The sequence below is a fragment of the Phyllostomus discolor genome, chromosome 4 (assembly GCF_004126475.2).
Source record: "Phyllostomus discolor isolate MPI-MPIP mPhyDis1 chromosome 4, mPhyDis1.pri.v3, whole genome shotgun sequence".
NCBI lineage: Eukaryota > Metazoa > Chordata > Mammalia > Chiroptera > Phyllostomidae > Phyllostomus > Phyllostomus discolor.
Genome location: NC_040906.2, coordinates 131,992,166 through 132,004,380, shown reverse-complemented (window position 1 = coordinate 132,004,380; position 12,215 = coordinate 131,992,166). Strand labels below are relative to the sequence as shown.

The 12,215-nt window shown below is 31.2% G+C and overlaps 1 protein-coding gene across 1 annotated transcript in view; it reads left to right on the top strand.

The window, feature by feature from the left end:
• Window positions 1-9,804: 9,804 nt before the first annotated feature.
• LOC118499947 (protein eyes shut homolog) overlaps window positions 9,805-12,215 on the top strand; it is a 145,330-nt gene continuing 142,919 nt past the window's right edge. The window contains exon 1 of the mRNA XM_036022597.1: window positions 9,805-9,924. Coding sequence (XP_035878490.1) covers window positions 9,885-9,924 — 40 coding nt within the window. The 5' untranslated portion in view covers window positions 9,805-9,884. The remainder of the gene's footprint in view (window positions 9,925-12,215) is intronic.

The following is a 12,215-nucleotide window of genomic DNA, read 5'->3' as shown; positions in this document are numbered from 1 at the left end:
CTAATATCCAAACAGAAATAGAACTGATTGCCTTAACTCCCTCTCTTTTACCTAAAAAAAATCCTAATTCACCATGCTATATAGTGAGATCATTATTTATAGTAGATTTAGAGTTTATAAATTAGTATTAACCATGTACAAAGCCATACATATATAAAAAAAATGAAACTGATCAGAACAAATTCAGTAGCATAAACAGCAAACTATTGAGTCTTCAAACTAATTATTAATGACCAGATTAATAATGCTACCATTAATATGTTTTGTGGAGAATTAAAGGCATTTTATGTGCAATTTCAGAAAAATAAATTAAAAAATAAACAAACTTCTTATTCTAACATTTGTTTCATATATTATCATATGATTACACATCTATGAAATATTTTATGTACTAATAATGACTCTGCCTTCCAGGAATTAATTAATTTACAAACAATGTTTTGTTGATGGGGAAATAGTTAATGGTGGAATAGACAAGATCCTTGTTCTTATATTAATTTTTATTGAGAAGAAAAACAGACAAAAAAATCCCAAGAAACACGTACACATAGTATGTGAGATAGCTATAATATATTCTCTAAGGGAAAATGAAATAGCGTTATGTAAAGGAGGTTTTGGATAGTCCAGATAAATCTGTTCAAGGGGTTTTCATTTATACTAAAATCTGAACAAGCGGGGGAAAGGACTTACTGCGTTTAGAGGGCTGCTAGTCTAAGATCCTCAGTCAAAAAGGAATAGGAAGCTAAAGGAATCTAACATGTCTGAAAACTAAATGAGCAAGAAAGGAGTAGAATGAGTTGTATGTTGAAAAGCTGTCAGGGACCATATCACATAAGGATAGTCTTTGGAGCACTGCCAGAAGCCATTATACTGGATTTACATATTGTGCTTATATACTTAAAAATCACCCTGGATATCATGTGGACTGTAGTAGAGGGAGGATGAGGACAAGAAATCCAGTTAGAATGATTATTATTCTTATTTGGGAAGGAGATAATTAAGACAGACTTTGGTATTGGTAATTAAGTGAGACATAAAGAGACAGATTTGGGATATTTTCAGAGACAAAGTTGCCAGGACTTGCTGACAAATTAAATGACCACAAGAAGGAATAAAAAACTCTTAGATTTTGTAATTTATCATAGTTAATAAGGAAGAATGAGATAGAACAGCTTAGAGAGTTTTGTCCACATTGAAGTAGTGATGCCTACAGAATAGCCAACTGGTCTTGCCAGCTATTATTTAATTAGCTGTGCAAACCTGGTTCCAGCACAACTGGAGCTGTTGACTGGGAGTGCTTGTCATATAAAGATCATGGTATAGTTGGTATTTCCTATAAGTCAGTTGATGTTTTCAACTAACTGAACTGATAAATAGAAAATGCATGTTTGAATGGAAGAATAAACAGAAAATAAAGTAATAACCAATGGGCAGGAAAAGATAATAAAGAACTTCAGAATCTAGGCAAACCACTAAAGAAATAAGGAATATGAGGACCTGAAGAGACAAAGTAAAGAAAGCACAGAATGTATATAATAGATACAGCATGTGAAACAGGGCTCTGATTATTAAAATTTGTTTTTGGTCAAGTGTATCATTCCTCTTTTATGGGTTCCATAAAGAAAAACCTACCACAGTGAGATTTAGCTCAGATGGAGCAAGTGATTAAAGAAATTTGTGTGAAAAAATATCACCAAGAAACAGATAAAAAACTAAACATGGAAGAGGAAATCTGTGTGTATTTTAGACAGAATTAAAATATAGACTTAAAATATATTGGGAAGAAAAATGAAGATAATTTATAAATTAATATTTAAAACTTATTTTAAAATAAGATGTAGAATGCTTATTTAATTTGTCTATCTGGAAACTCAAAAACTAAATGGATGCATAAATACTATTTTATTGAATGTATTCAGCTGGCTATGCCTAACAACTTATTTGTCAAACAAGTAGAGATTTTTAATACAGTTCACTGAATCAAATTAGAAATCTCATTTAAATTCCATTTACACTTTGGCAATGAAAGCTCTAAAATAATATACATATATGCACACCTTGAATGATTGAATGATGCCTATTGTCAAATCATGTGGAACATATTCAGAAATCAAACAGACTGAATCGTAAATTCTCTTTCTGACAATCATTATGATATTCACTATATTACCAAGAATTTTAGTGTTTTGTTCAAGATTTGTCCTAATCAGGGCTGGATATGATTATCTGTCCTTAAAAGATACAACGCTGTTCTCATTTATGTGCACTCACTCAGTGTTAAGTTTTTGTTTATTTAAGACATAATTTTTGAGCACCAATATGTATAAGCAGCTATCCTAAGTGCCAGAAATAGTAGAATGAATACTTACATTTGTTTTACTTTTTTTACATTTTTAAGAAAAAGACAGATACATAAGCACCTACTTGTAGAAAAGGACATAAATACTTTAGATGGTGGAAGTAAATTCTGTACCTGGAAAGAATAGTGGAGGCTCCCTGATATGACTTGACATAAAGGTTTTAAAAAGAACCTGAGAAAAACCACAGGCATTAAAAGTTATTGTGTTGCTTGGAGAAGAGGATGCAAGAGAAAATGGCAAAATATGAGAGATAATACCAGAAAGGCAAGCCAGGTGCAGGCGTTGATGTTTCTGTGGACTTTGTTGTAAGCATTTGACTTTATCCTCTAATTCCATATGTCTCAGGCTAGAGCAGTATTCTCTAGGGTTGTTTATATAAAGTTCAGTGAAAGTCACAAGAGTAATTGAAGCATCATCATGGACTGTCAAGTTTCAATACAGATATGCATTGTAGTGTAGAATGAAATATATCATAGCAGGGATAAACTATAGTGTAATATCAAGATTTACATGAATTTTAAAGTCAAAGTGTCAAATTTGAAAAAAAAACACACGAATAAATGCCTTATAGATATCTCATCAAACCCTCCTGATGTCGGAGATCATAAATTCCTTATCTTTATCAGTTGGGACTGCTTCAATAGTTCAGCTTCAGAAATCTGAATGAGGAATGGGGAACAACTGAAGGCTGAGATTGTAGGGTATGTCATCAGATTTGTCTTTAAAAATATAAGCTGGTAGCAGTGCAGCACTTGAGGAACTTAGGATCAGATAACTTGGAGTCATATTTAGGAATTTTAACTAAGGGATGACATGGTGATTTGTTTCATTTAATGTAGAGATAAGACCTAAGTCCCACTTTTATTGGGCTTCACCAGCAAGTGAGAAGAATATTATATTAAGATTGTAAATTAATATTTTACAATTTCCTTTTATCCTTTGGGAACCACAGAACTATAGCAATCTTTGCAAACTGTCTTATTGGTCAAAGACTAAGACCAAGACAGCTGTAAGGTTTCCCTTAGTTTAACTAAAGTTTAGACAGGGTTGTTCCTGTCTTTCTACTCATCCTATATCTTTTACAGAATCCAAATAGTCTCACCAGAGTTACTCTCCTCCCTTTTCGTGGAACATTTACTTCAGAAAAACTTGCAATTGTCAATTCTTTCTCTGCCCCTTGGAGGTTTACATCTTTTTTCAAAGCCTCTTCTTATTTCTACAACTCAAGGCTATCTCAAGAAAAAATCTGGCAGCCATCCTCTTGAAATGCAGCCATCAAGAAAGATAACCACACCTTGCCCAGAGCTGCCATCCTGCTATCTGTCTCTGTTTTGCTTGTTGTTGAGTTTGTTCATTAGATTCCAAATATGAGTGAAATCATATTTGCCCTTTCTCTGACTGGCTTATTTCACTTAGCATAATATTCTCCAGGTCCATCCATATTGTTGCAGATGATAAAATTTTCTTTTTTTTATGCCTGAGTAGTATTCCATTGTATAAATATCCTGTAGTTGTTTTATCCACTCCTCTACTGTTGGACACTTGGGGTGCTTCTTTATCTTGGTAATTGTAAATAATGCAGAAATGAGTACAGGAGTGCTTATATTCTTTTGAATTAGTGTTTTGAGTTTCTTTGGATAAATTCCAAGAAGTGGAATCACTGGGTCATAAAGAAATTTATTTATGAATTTTTGAGGTAACTCCAAACTGCTTTCCACAATGGCTGCACCAGTCTGGACTCCCACCAACAAAGTAAATAAAATCAAAAACACTTTAATAAAAATTACAGATTCTTAGACTGATTCTTACTTTCAAGTTCACTAAATAGAGACATTTTTAAATAGTTCCTTCTTTTATTTCTTCTATTATTGCCTGTATTTGCTTCTGCAAAAATTTTATTTGCTCTTTTGCATTTTGTGATTTAATTACAGGTGTTGTTAGTTCTTTACTGTGAAAGATGGACCTCATTAATTTCCCAATCCACCATTCCTTTCCAATTTTCTATTAATAGATATTATGCTCAGTTCTTATATTAACTGTTAAGTAATACATTTAAGCTTATCTTTCTTAATCAAATTCAGGCAACCTATGTTGACTTTTATAAAATTCAAGTATATTAGTGCCCTTATTCTCTTCTCTTTCTCAATTCTTTCCACCTACCAAATTTCATCATTTATATTTTTTTTGCATTGTCATTTCACACATTAAGGTAACTGTAATTGAGCAGTCTTTGCTGTGTTTAAAAGTTGATTTTTAATAGTTGAAAACAATAATCAACATTTACATTGTAATGAATATGCAAGCTTCTTTAGGAAATAGTAATGCTAAGATTACATTTCTGAAGTTCCTTATGTTGCAACCCAAGTTCATTTGAAGGAAAATATCTCTGACTTTGAGATCAAGTAGTGTATTTTATTTTACATTGGATCAATGATTCAAATTAGGTCAAAGTTTAGTTTATTTAGAACATTACCTTCTTTGAAGATTTTAAAATTTCTTATTGACTTCTTTATATTTAAAGAATTTATTTTCTTCCTATTTAAGTTTAGCAAATATAGAATAGTTTCATGTCCATAAAACATGTGGAATGGATCCCAAAAGTATCCTTGAAAAAATAATTTTTCAGAATTTACACATTCATGTTCTAATTTGATCAATGATGTTTTCCAGTTGTTGTGTGATATATTGTCACTGAATTCCTGAATTAAATATTTACCCATACTAATTCTCTTTTTTTCTTATCTTCTGGTTTATCAGGAGCAGATTTTAAAGTAACTTCCTGAGAAAGGTTATAATGAAAGGACATTTTTATTATTTTCATTACTTCAAGTGATTTTTTTCTCTAACAACATTTACAATTTTCTTAATATCCTTGATGTTCTGAAATTTTATAGCAATGAAACCAGATGTAATCTTTTATTTATATATAGTTTAAGCTTTTGTATAATAACTCATATCTCTTATAAGCTATATTCTTATTTTGTAGAACTAATATTTCTCCATATTTCCCTGGGGAAATACATTTTTTAAAAAATTTATCTATTGCCAATTGAATTTTCCTTAAACTGTAAGAGGTCTTGATCTGTTTCCAGGACTCAACCAAGAAAATGACTCTATTTCCATTGCCTCCTCAGCTGTGTTTGTGTTTCATCATTGTCTTACTTTTGTCAGTTTTCATCAACTTCAAATTTGTGAAATATCCAGTCTAATCCAGACATCCCCTCTCGAAGACCCAGTCCCTTCTTTTTCCTTACTATATTTATAGGACATTTCTTGAGTGTGGAAAGATAAATGATTAGGTTAATTGTACAATATACAGCCATAAGTCAGCATATGTAATAAATGCCTTTAAAATAATAAAATCAGAAATGTTTATAATTTAAAAAACTAAAATTTTCAATGATTATATGTGAAAACTAATATACATATATACATATGCATATGAATTGGAAAAAATTATTCAAAATATTTTGGGATTTGTTATAAAATATAACACTTAATATAATATATGTGTGTGTATATACATACATATATAATTCAAAATTGAATTTAAATTTTCATCTATATATTGACATATATAGAAAAATATACAATATTTCCTAATTATCCTGAATTGTATAGTTTTTTGTCACTAAATAAACTACATAAAGAATATTTTCTTTAAAGAACTGGTTAAATTCTATGTTATATTTATTTGAATGATGTTCAATTTAAATAACATATACATATTAATAATATATAGCTTAATTTCCCTCATCTGTTTTTAAATAAGACTTATATTCCTGTCACTTTGCTAAACTATTTTAAAGTAAATTATAAATGTGACTCTTAATAAAGTCTACACTGCAGAATGTGACAATGACATACAAAATATTGTAGTAAATAGAATTGCATATAAATAAGCTTCCTAGGCAAATAAAATTTACTGGTATGTATTATAATTACCAATACATTCATTTCCTAATTATCAGATATGGAATAAATAATCAAAAGTGAATTCTAAATTTTGCACCTGAGGAGAATTCAGTAGACAATTGAATATATGAATTATTGTGGCACAGGTAACATTTTAATTGGAGAAAGACAATTTTCTAAGGTGTTTAATTTGAAATAACAATGTGACTAGGGGTAAATTTGAAACAGGCACAGGGGATTCAGTAAAGAGTCAGAACCAGAACTATGAATATAAAGAATATGTTTTTAGGATTATAAGAAAAGTCTGAATGCAGAGAGTGCAGGGAGAAAAAAATAAGATATGATGTTAGCACTTGGGAATTCAAGAGGATAGGTGGGAGGTTGGTCTGAGTATTTGTCAGACTGGATAAAAAACAAGTCTAATTATTTACTCATATTCAAAGACTCAAATATGTTAACACTTAAATGATGTTTACAAGATATGCCATGTAAACCATTAAGCATATTAATATTAAACAATACAGATTTTAAGATAGGAAATATTATGGGAGACAAAGGGCAAAATTTCATGATGGCAAAATGATCAATAAATCAAGAAAACTGTAACAATTGGGCACTCCACACCCATCTATTCACTTCATCCTGAGAGTGTATCTCCCACCTGGCATTTCCACAATTTCCACACTGGGAGCTGTTTCAAGGGCATGGCTTGGAGGGAGTAAGGTGTCATTGAGACCATCGAGACTGATTACAGTGGTTGGACCCATTTAAGGCCTTTATCTAAACATTTAAAGTTCTGGAGGGCAGTGAGGGGATTCTACTCCTCTTGCAGTCGCCCTAGACAAGACTTCTATGTACGTTCCCCTGCTTATTAAACCTGCCACCTACATAGAGTGGCCTGCTTCTTTCTTCAGCTTCTTCTTGCACTCCATCTATTTGGGGGCTAATTTGCAAAATAATGGTAATTTAATGAAACAAGGAGCTGAGAGATTTTTAGTTTTTCTTTTTGACTTAAAAAAAAAATTGTAGACAGGACCCAAGTAGATATAACATACAATTTTTGAAGGAAAAGGCAGCAAATAAAGTCAGTTTGATAAACACTGTACAATCATGTAAACATTCATGGATGTGTTTAATTTTAAAGAAATAATGAAACTTTTGAATTAATTTAGGTTCACTGAGATGAGAATAAAGCCACAGTTGCTGCCACATAAGGTCTAAAACAGAGTAGGTACCTAGTTGATGGTATTAGGCAATATGTTGATTTTTTGCAGACAAATTGAAAATCTCATATATTCTAAACATAATCTTAGAGTTAGTTGCAGATTGCATCAAGTAACACATTTGTAATGAAATGAATCTTGTGCGTGTTTCTAAGTGATAGCTGTGAGGTTGAGGTGAACGAGTGCCTAAGTGTTGCCTGTGTAAAGGGACACATCTGTGTTGGTCTTCACTGCACCGTTAACTTCCTGTGTCAGAATGAATTTCAAGGCAGGCACACATGCAAAACAGCCTATGACAATTGAAGATTAATTTGTGGTGGAAGTAACTGTTTAGTTTTAGAAGATACAATTTATCTTATAAGCATGCAAATCAAATGTTTCCAAAATAACTTTTGAATATATAGTATCTGCTTAGGTTGTTTTACTATCTTCATATCATCACAGAAACAGATATATTTATTGTTGAATGAATATTTTGATTTTGTAAATGTATCAGTGTGTTTTTTTAGGAAATTTACAAACTTGAGTGCTTATGTTAAAAATTTAATATTTCTTTTTATACCACATTTCATGTTTTTACTGTGATAACTCTTACAGTCACCATGATCAAGATAGATGACTTATTTTGATAAAGAGCTGGTCATGTTTTAAAATATGGATGATAATTTACATTTAGAGGAAAAATCTAATAATAGGCAAATCTTTGCTTTCTAAGATTGGAAAAATTAGTAGGATTCTTGAAACTTTCCTAAGATGCAAAAAAGTATGATCAAATTGCCAACATTACAAACCAAAATGATATATAAATTCTAACTCACAAAGAAACTGTTCCTAATTCTACCTCTATATGTATAACTAATTGCTAAATAAAAATACTATCTTTTGTTTAAGAAGTAAGAAACTGAAATTTGTTTTGAAAACAATAAATGTTTTTTACTAAATCTGGAAGACTGGTTTTATGTAGTTAAACTGATCATCTCCAGAAAATATGTGGCCATTATAAAAACTTCATGTTTATTTATTAGTATCAACAAAAGCTCAAAGTGATTTCTTAAAATTATATGACAGAGAGAAAAAAAAAGGTCTTTTTGAGAGATATGTTTTACTACATCCCCATCTATAAACAACAAAAAAACACAAAGTTTTATATGTGATATTTTTTTCTCATAAAGTTGATTCATAAGGAAAATTACCAAATATTTTTAAGGTTTAAACAAAGTATTTATGCACTCACATTATCTTTAATTTTCACTTTTTCTTCAGTTTAACCTAGGTTCTAATTTCTTACTTTCACTTACTATATCATTTTGTCAGTGATAATAGTAATAAAAACAAATTTTCTATTTAGTTAGGTATGCTTCTCTCTTTTTAGATGTATATTACATTAATTTTTCTCCAGCCCACATTCATTTCACCATTTTAGAGAAAAAAATAAGAATATTAAGAAAATTTCTACTTATCTAAGTTGTATGTATAATGTGTTATGTGTCAATGTAAATTTTTCTACTCTTGTTAAAAATTATAAAAAAAAGTACCTGGCTGGTGTGGCTCAGTGGTTGAGTGCTGGCTTGAGGGTCACTGGCCAGATTCCCAGTCTAGGACACAATGTCAGGCTTGAGTGCCAGGTCCCCAGTAGGGAGCACAGGAGAGGCAACCACACATTGATATTTTTCTTCTTTTCTCCTTCCCTTCACCTCTCTAAAAAAATAAATAAATAAAACATTTAAACATATATTAAAAATTAGCTCTCTTCTATTTTTATGTATTTATTTTTAGTGTTTATTCTATTAGAGTTGTCCCAATTGTTTCCCTTTTGCTCCCCCACCCCGCCCACCCCTCTAGTCCACAGTCAATCCCCTCTGTTGTCTCTGTCCATGAGTCATTCATACATATTCTTTGATTAATCCCTTCCCATTCCTTCCACCATTCCTCCTCATCCTCTTCCCCTTACACAGCAATCAGTCTGTCCCATGTTCCTACCTCTCTGGTTTCATTTTTCTCATTTATTTTGTTCATTAAATTCCAGTTATAAATGAGGTCACATGGTATTTTTCTTTCACCAACTGGCTTATTTCACTTAGCATAATAATCTCCAGTTCCAAGCTATTGTAAATCTTAATTCAGTGTTGTTTTAGACTGTTTTCAACTTTTTGCAAATTAAAAAATAATCTAAATGGTTATAATATGAAAGTTTAGTTATAGCAGCACAATTTATATTTGGAGAATTAATGGAAAATCTGCATTGCAGAACTAGTTAAAAATGTTGACTATATAATTAACAGACATTTCTCTTTTCCTTTCTGTCTATATAGACCTGTTTTATGAAATTAATGGAAAGAAATTTGATGCATCACCCAGTATCCATAATACTACATCTGCAGAGCTCATGAATAACTTCAAATGTATGTGTCCCCCTGGCTCTATTGGTAAGTAACTTTGACAATTGTGCATTGTAAAGAACACTTACCCTGAGGAACATATATCAGGAAACTACTCATTCAGTAATATATTCCTTTTGTTCCTTTTTTATTTCATTTAACCTAACATTTGATTTGTATCCCAATAACTTGAATCATCCTATTGCATCTTTAGATTGCAAAGCAGAAGATAAATTAGTTCACATCCGACCACACTTTGAATGTCTACCAACTCAGAGGAGATTACTCTGCATTATATAATTTCAAGAAAAGTTGTTGCAGTTTGCAGTCAGGTGAAATAAATTGGTTCTGACAATAATATATGTGGTGCTCTTATGTGATGAGGTTAGTTTTAGATATCATCCCAGTGGATGGTATCTAAAAGGACTAAAATGGACTAAAAGATTTGGGCCAATTTAAGAATTATAACCTGGTACCTGCTTGCTTTTAAAATGTATAATACTATATTCCAAAAATACAAAATGTGACATAGATGCAGATAAGTGTGCTTCACATCCCTGCAAGAATGGAGCTACCTGCATTGGCCACTCTGGCAATTACTATTGCCAATGTGAGGCTCCATTTAAAGGTAATGTTCCAAGGGAGAAGGAAAAACAAATGTAATTAGAAAGCATTTCTCTCCCTTGTCTGAACTCATTTCAGTCTTCCAACAACATTATTAGTCCTTCGTTTTCTTAAAGCCATCTTCTAAAGTGACCAACCAATAAACTTTGTTTTTCATCCACTAAAATAATGTCTTATTTTTTATTAGAAAGGCCCCCATTACAACCAAATGATATCCTGAGAAGTAAGAAATATATTAGTGAACTATTATGTTATCTGCATAATTAAATGTCTTTTCTTATTACTTAATTTTTCTTGAAATTCCAAGGTTTTTTAAAATTCACCTTGTAATCTAATCATTTATTTAATTTTTGAAAGTAGATATATTTAATTTAAATTATAATCAGCCATTAACAAATACTTTTCCTTTGGTTTCAATTTTGTTCATACATCTCACCTTCAGTTAAGAAATTATAATTTTTTTCAAAAGCTAAATAAATTTATGATTGCTTTGTAAAATATAGATTTTGATAAATTACTATACAAACTAGCACATAAAAAACACTGGATATTTCCTTAAACTTTAGTAGCTTTTTCTAAGTCACAAAATTTGAAAACTGTATCAGTTAGTGAGTGTATCAGTCAGGGTTTTCCAGAGAAGCAGGGCCAATGAAAGATTATATATATTTATAGATACTATATATATTTTATAGAGATTCATTATGAGGAATTGGGTCACACAATTATGGGGGCTTTGAAGTCCCTCCACCTGCCTTCTGCAAGCTAGAAACCCAGAAAAGTCAGTGGTGCAATTCCAGTCTAAGTCCAAAAGCCTAAGAACAAGGGGAAGCCAATGGTATAAGTAACAGTTCAAAAACAAAAGAAAACCAACACAGCTCAAGTAGGCAGGCAAGAAAGAAGAAATCCTCCTTTCCTTCACTTTTTATTCTAGTCAGACCCTCTCAAATGTGGCTGATTTCCAAAGATACTGGGAAGAGCAAGCTACATTACTTAGTTCACTGATTCAAATACTAATCTCACCAGGAAACAATTTCACAGACCCACCCAGAAAAAAATGTTTAATCTGGACACTCAATGGCTCAGCAAGTTGAGTTAATGAAATTAACTAACCATCATACTTTTTAACTAAGTATAATTAATTTGGATATTTTAAAACTTGTATGTAATTTCTTTAGAAAGTATCTTTTTATAATTATTAATTAAAATATGATTACATGTGTAACTTCAAATATTTTACATCTGTTTAAACATAAAGAGTTATAGTTTTCTTATCCGTTAAATGGAGTTGAAGTTACATCTACCTCATTGAGTTGAATGTAGATTTAATGAGCTGTCATATAAATGCCACATTCCCTGCCAGAAAAGACAAATTTTCATTGTAAATTTAAATACTTTCTAGCCCTAGCTGGCATAGCTCAGTGGATTGAGTTGTGGGCTGTGAACCAAAGTATCACAGGTTTGATTCCCAGTCAGGGTACATGCCTGGGTTGCAGGCCATGACCCCCAGCAACCGCACATTGATATCTCTCTCACTCTCTCTTTCTCCGTCTCTTCCCTCTCTAAAAGTAAATAAATAAAATCTTTAAAAAATAACATAAAATAAATACTTTCTGTAACATATATATGTAAAATCCATACAGTAGACAATATTTTATAATGTTTAATTGGTAGGATATTAATACATATTTAATTATACATCTTTAAAGATAAAGAAT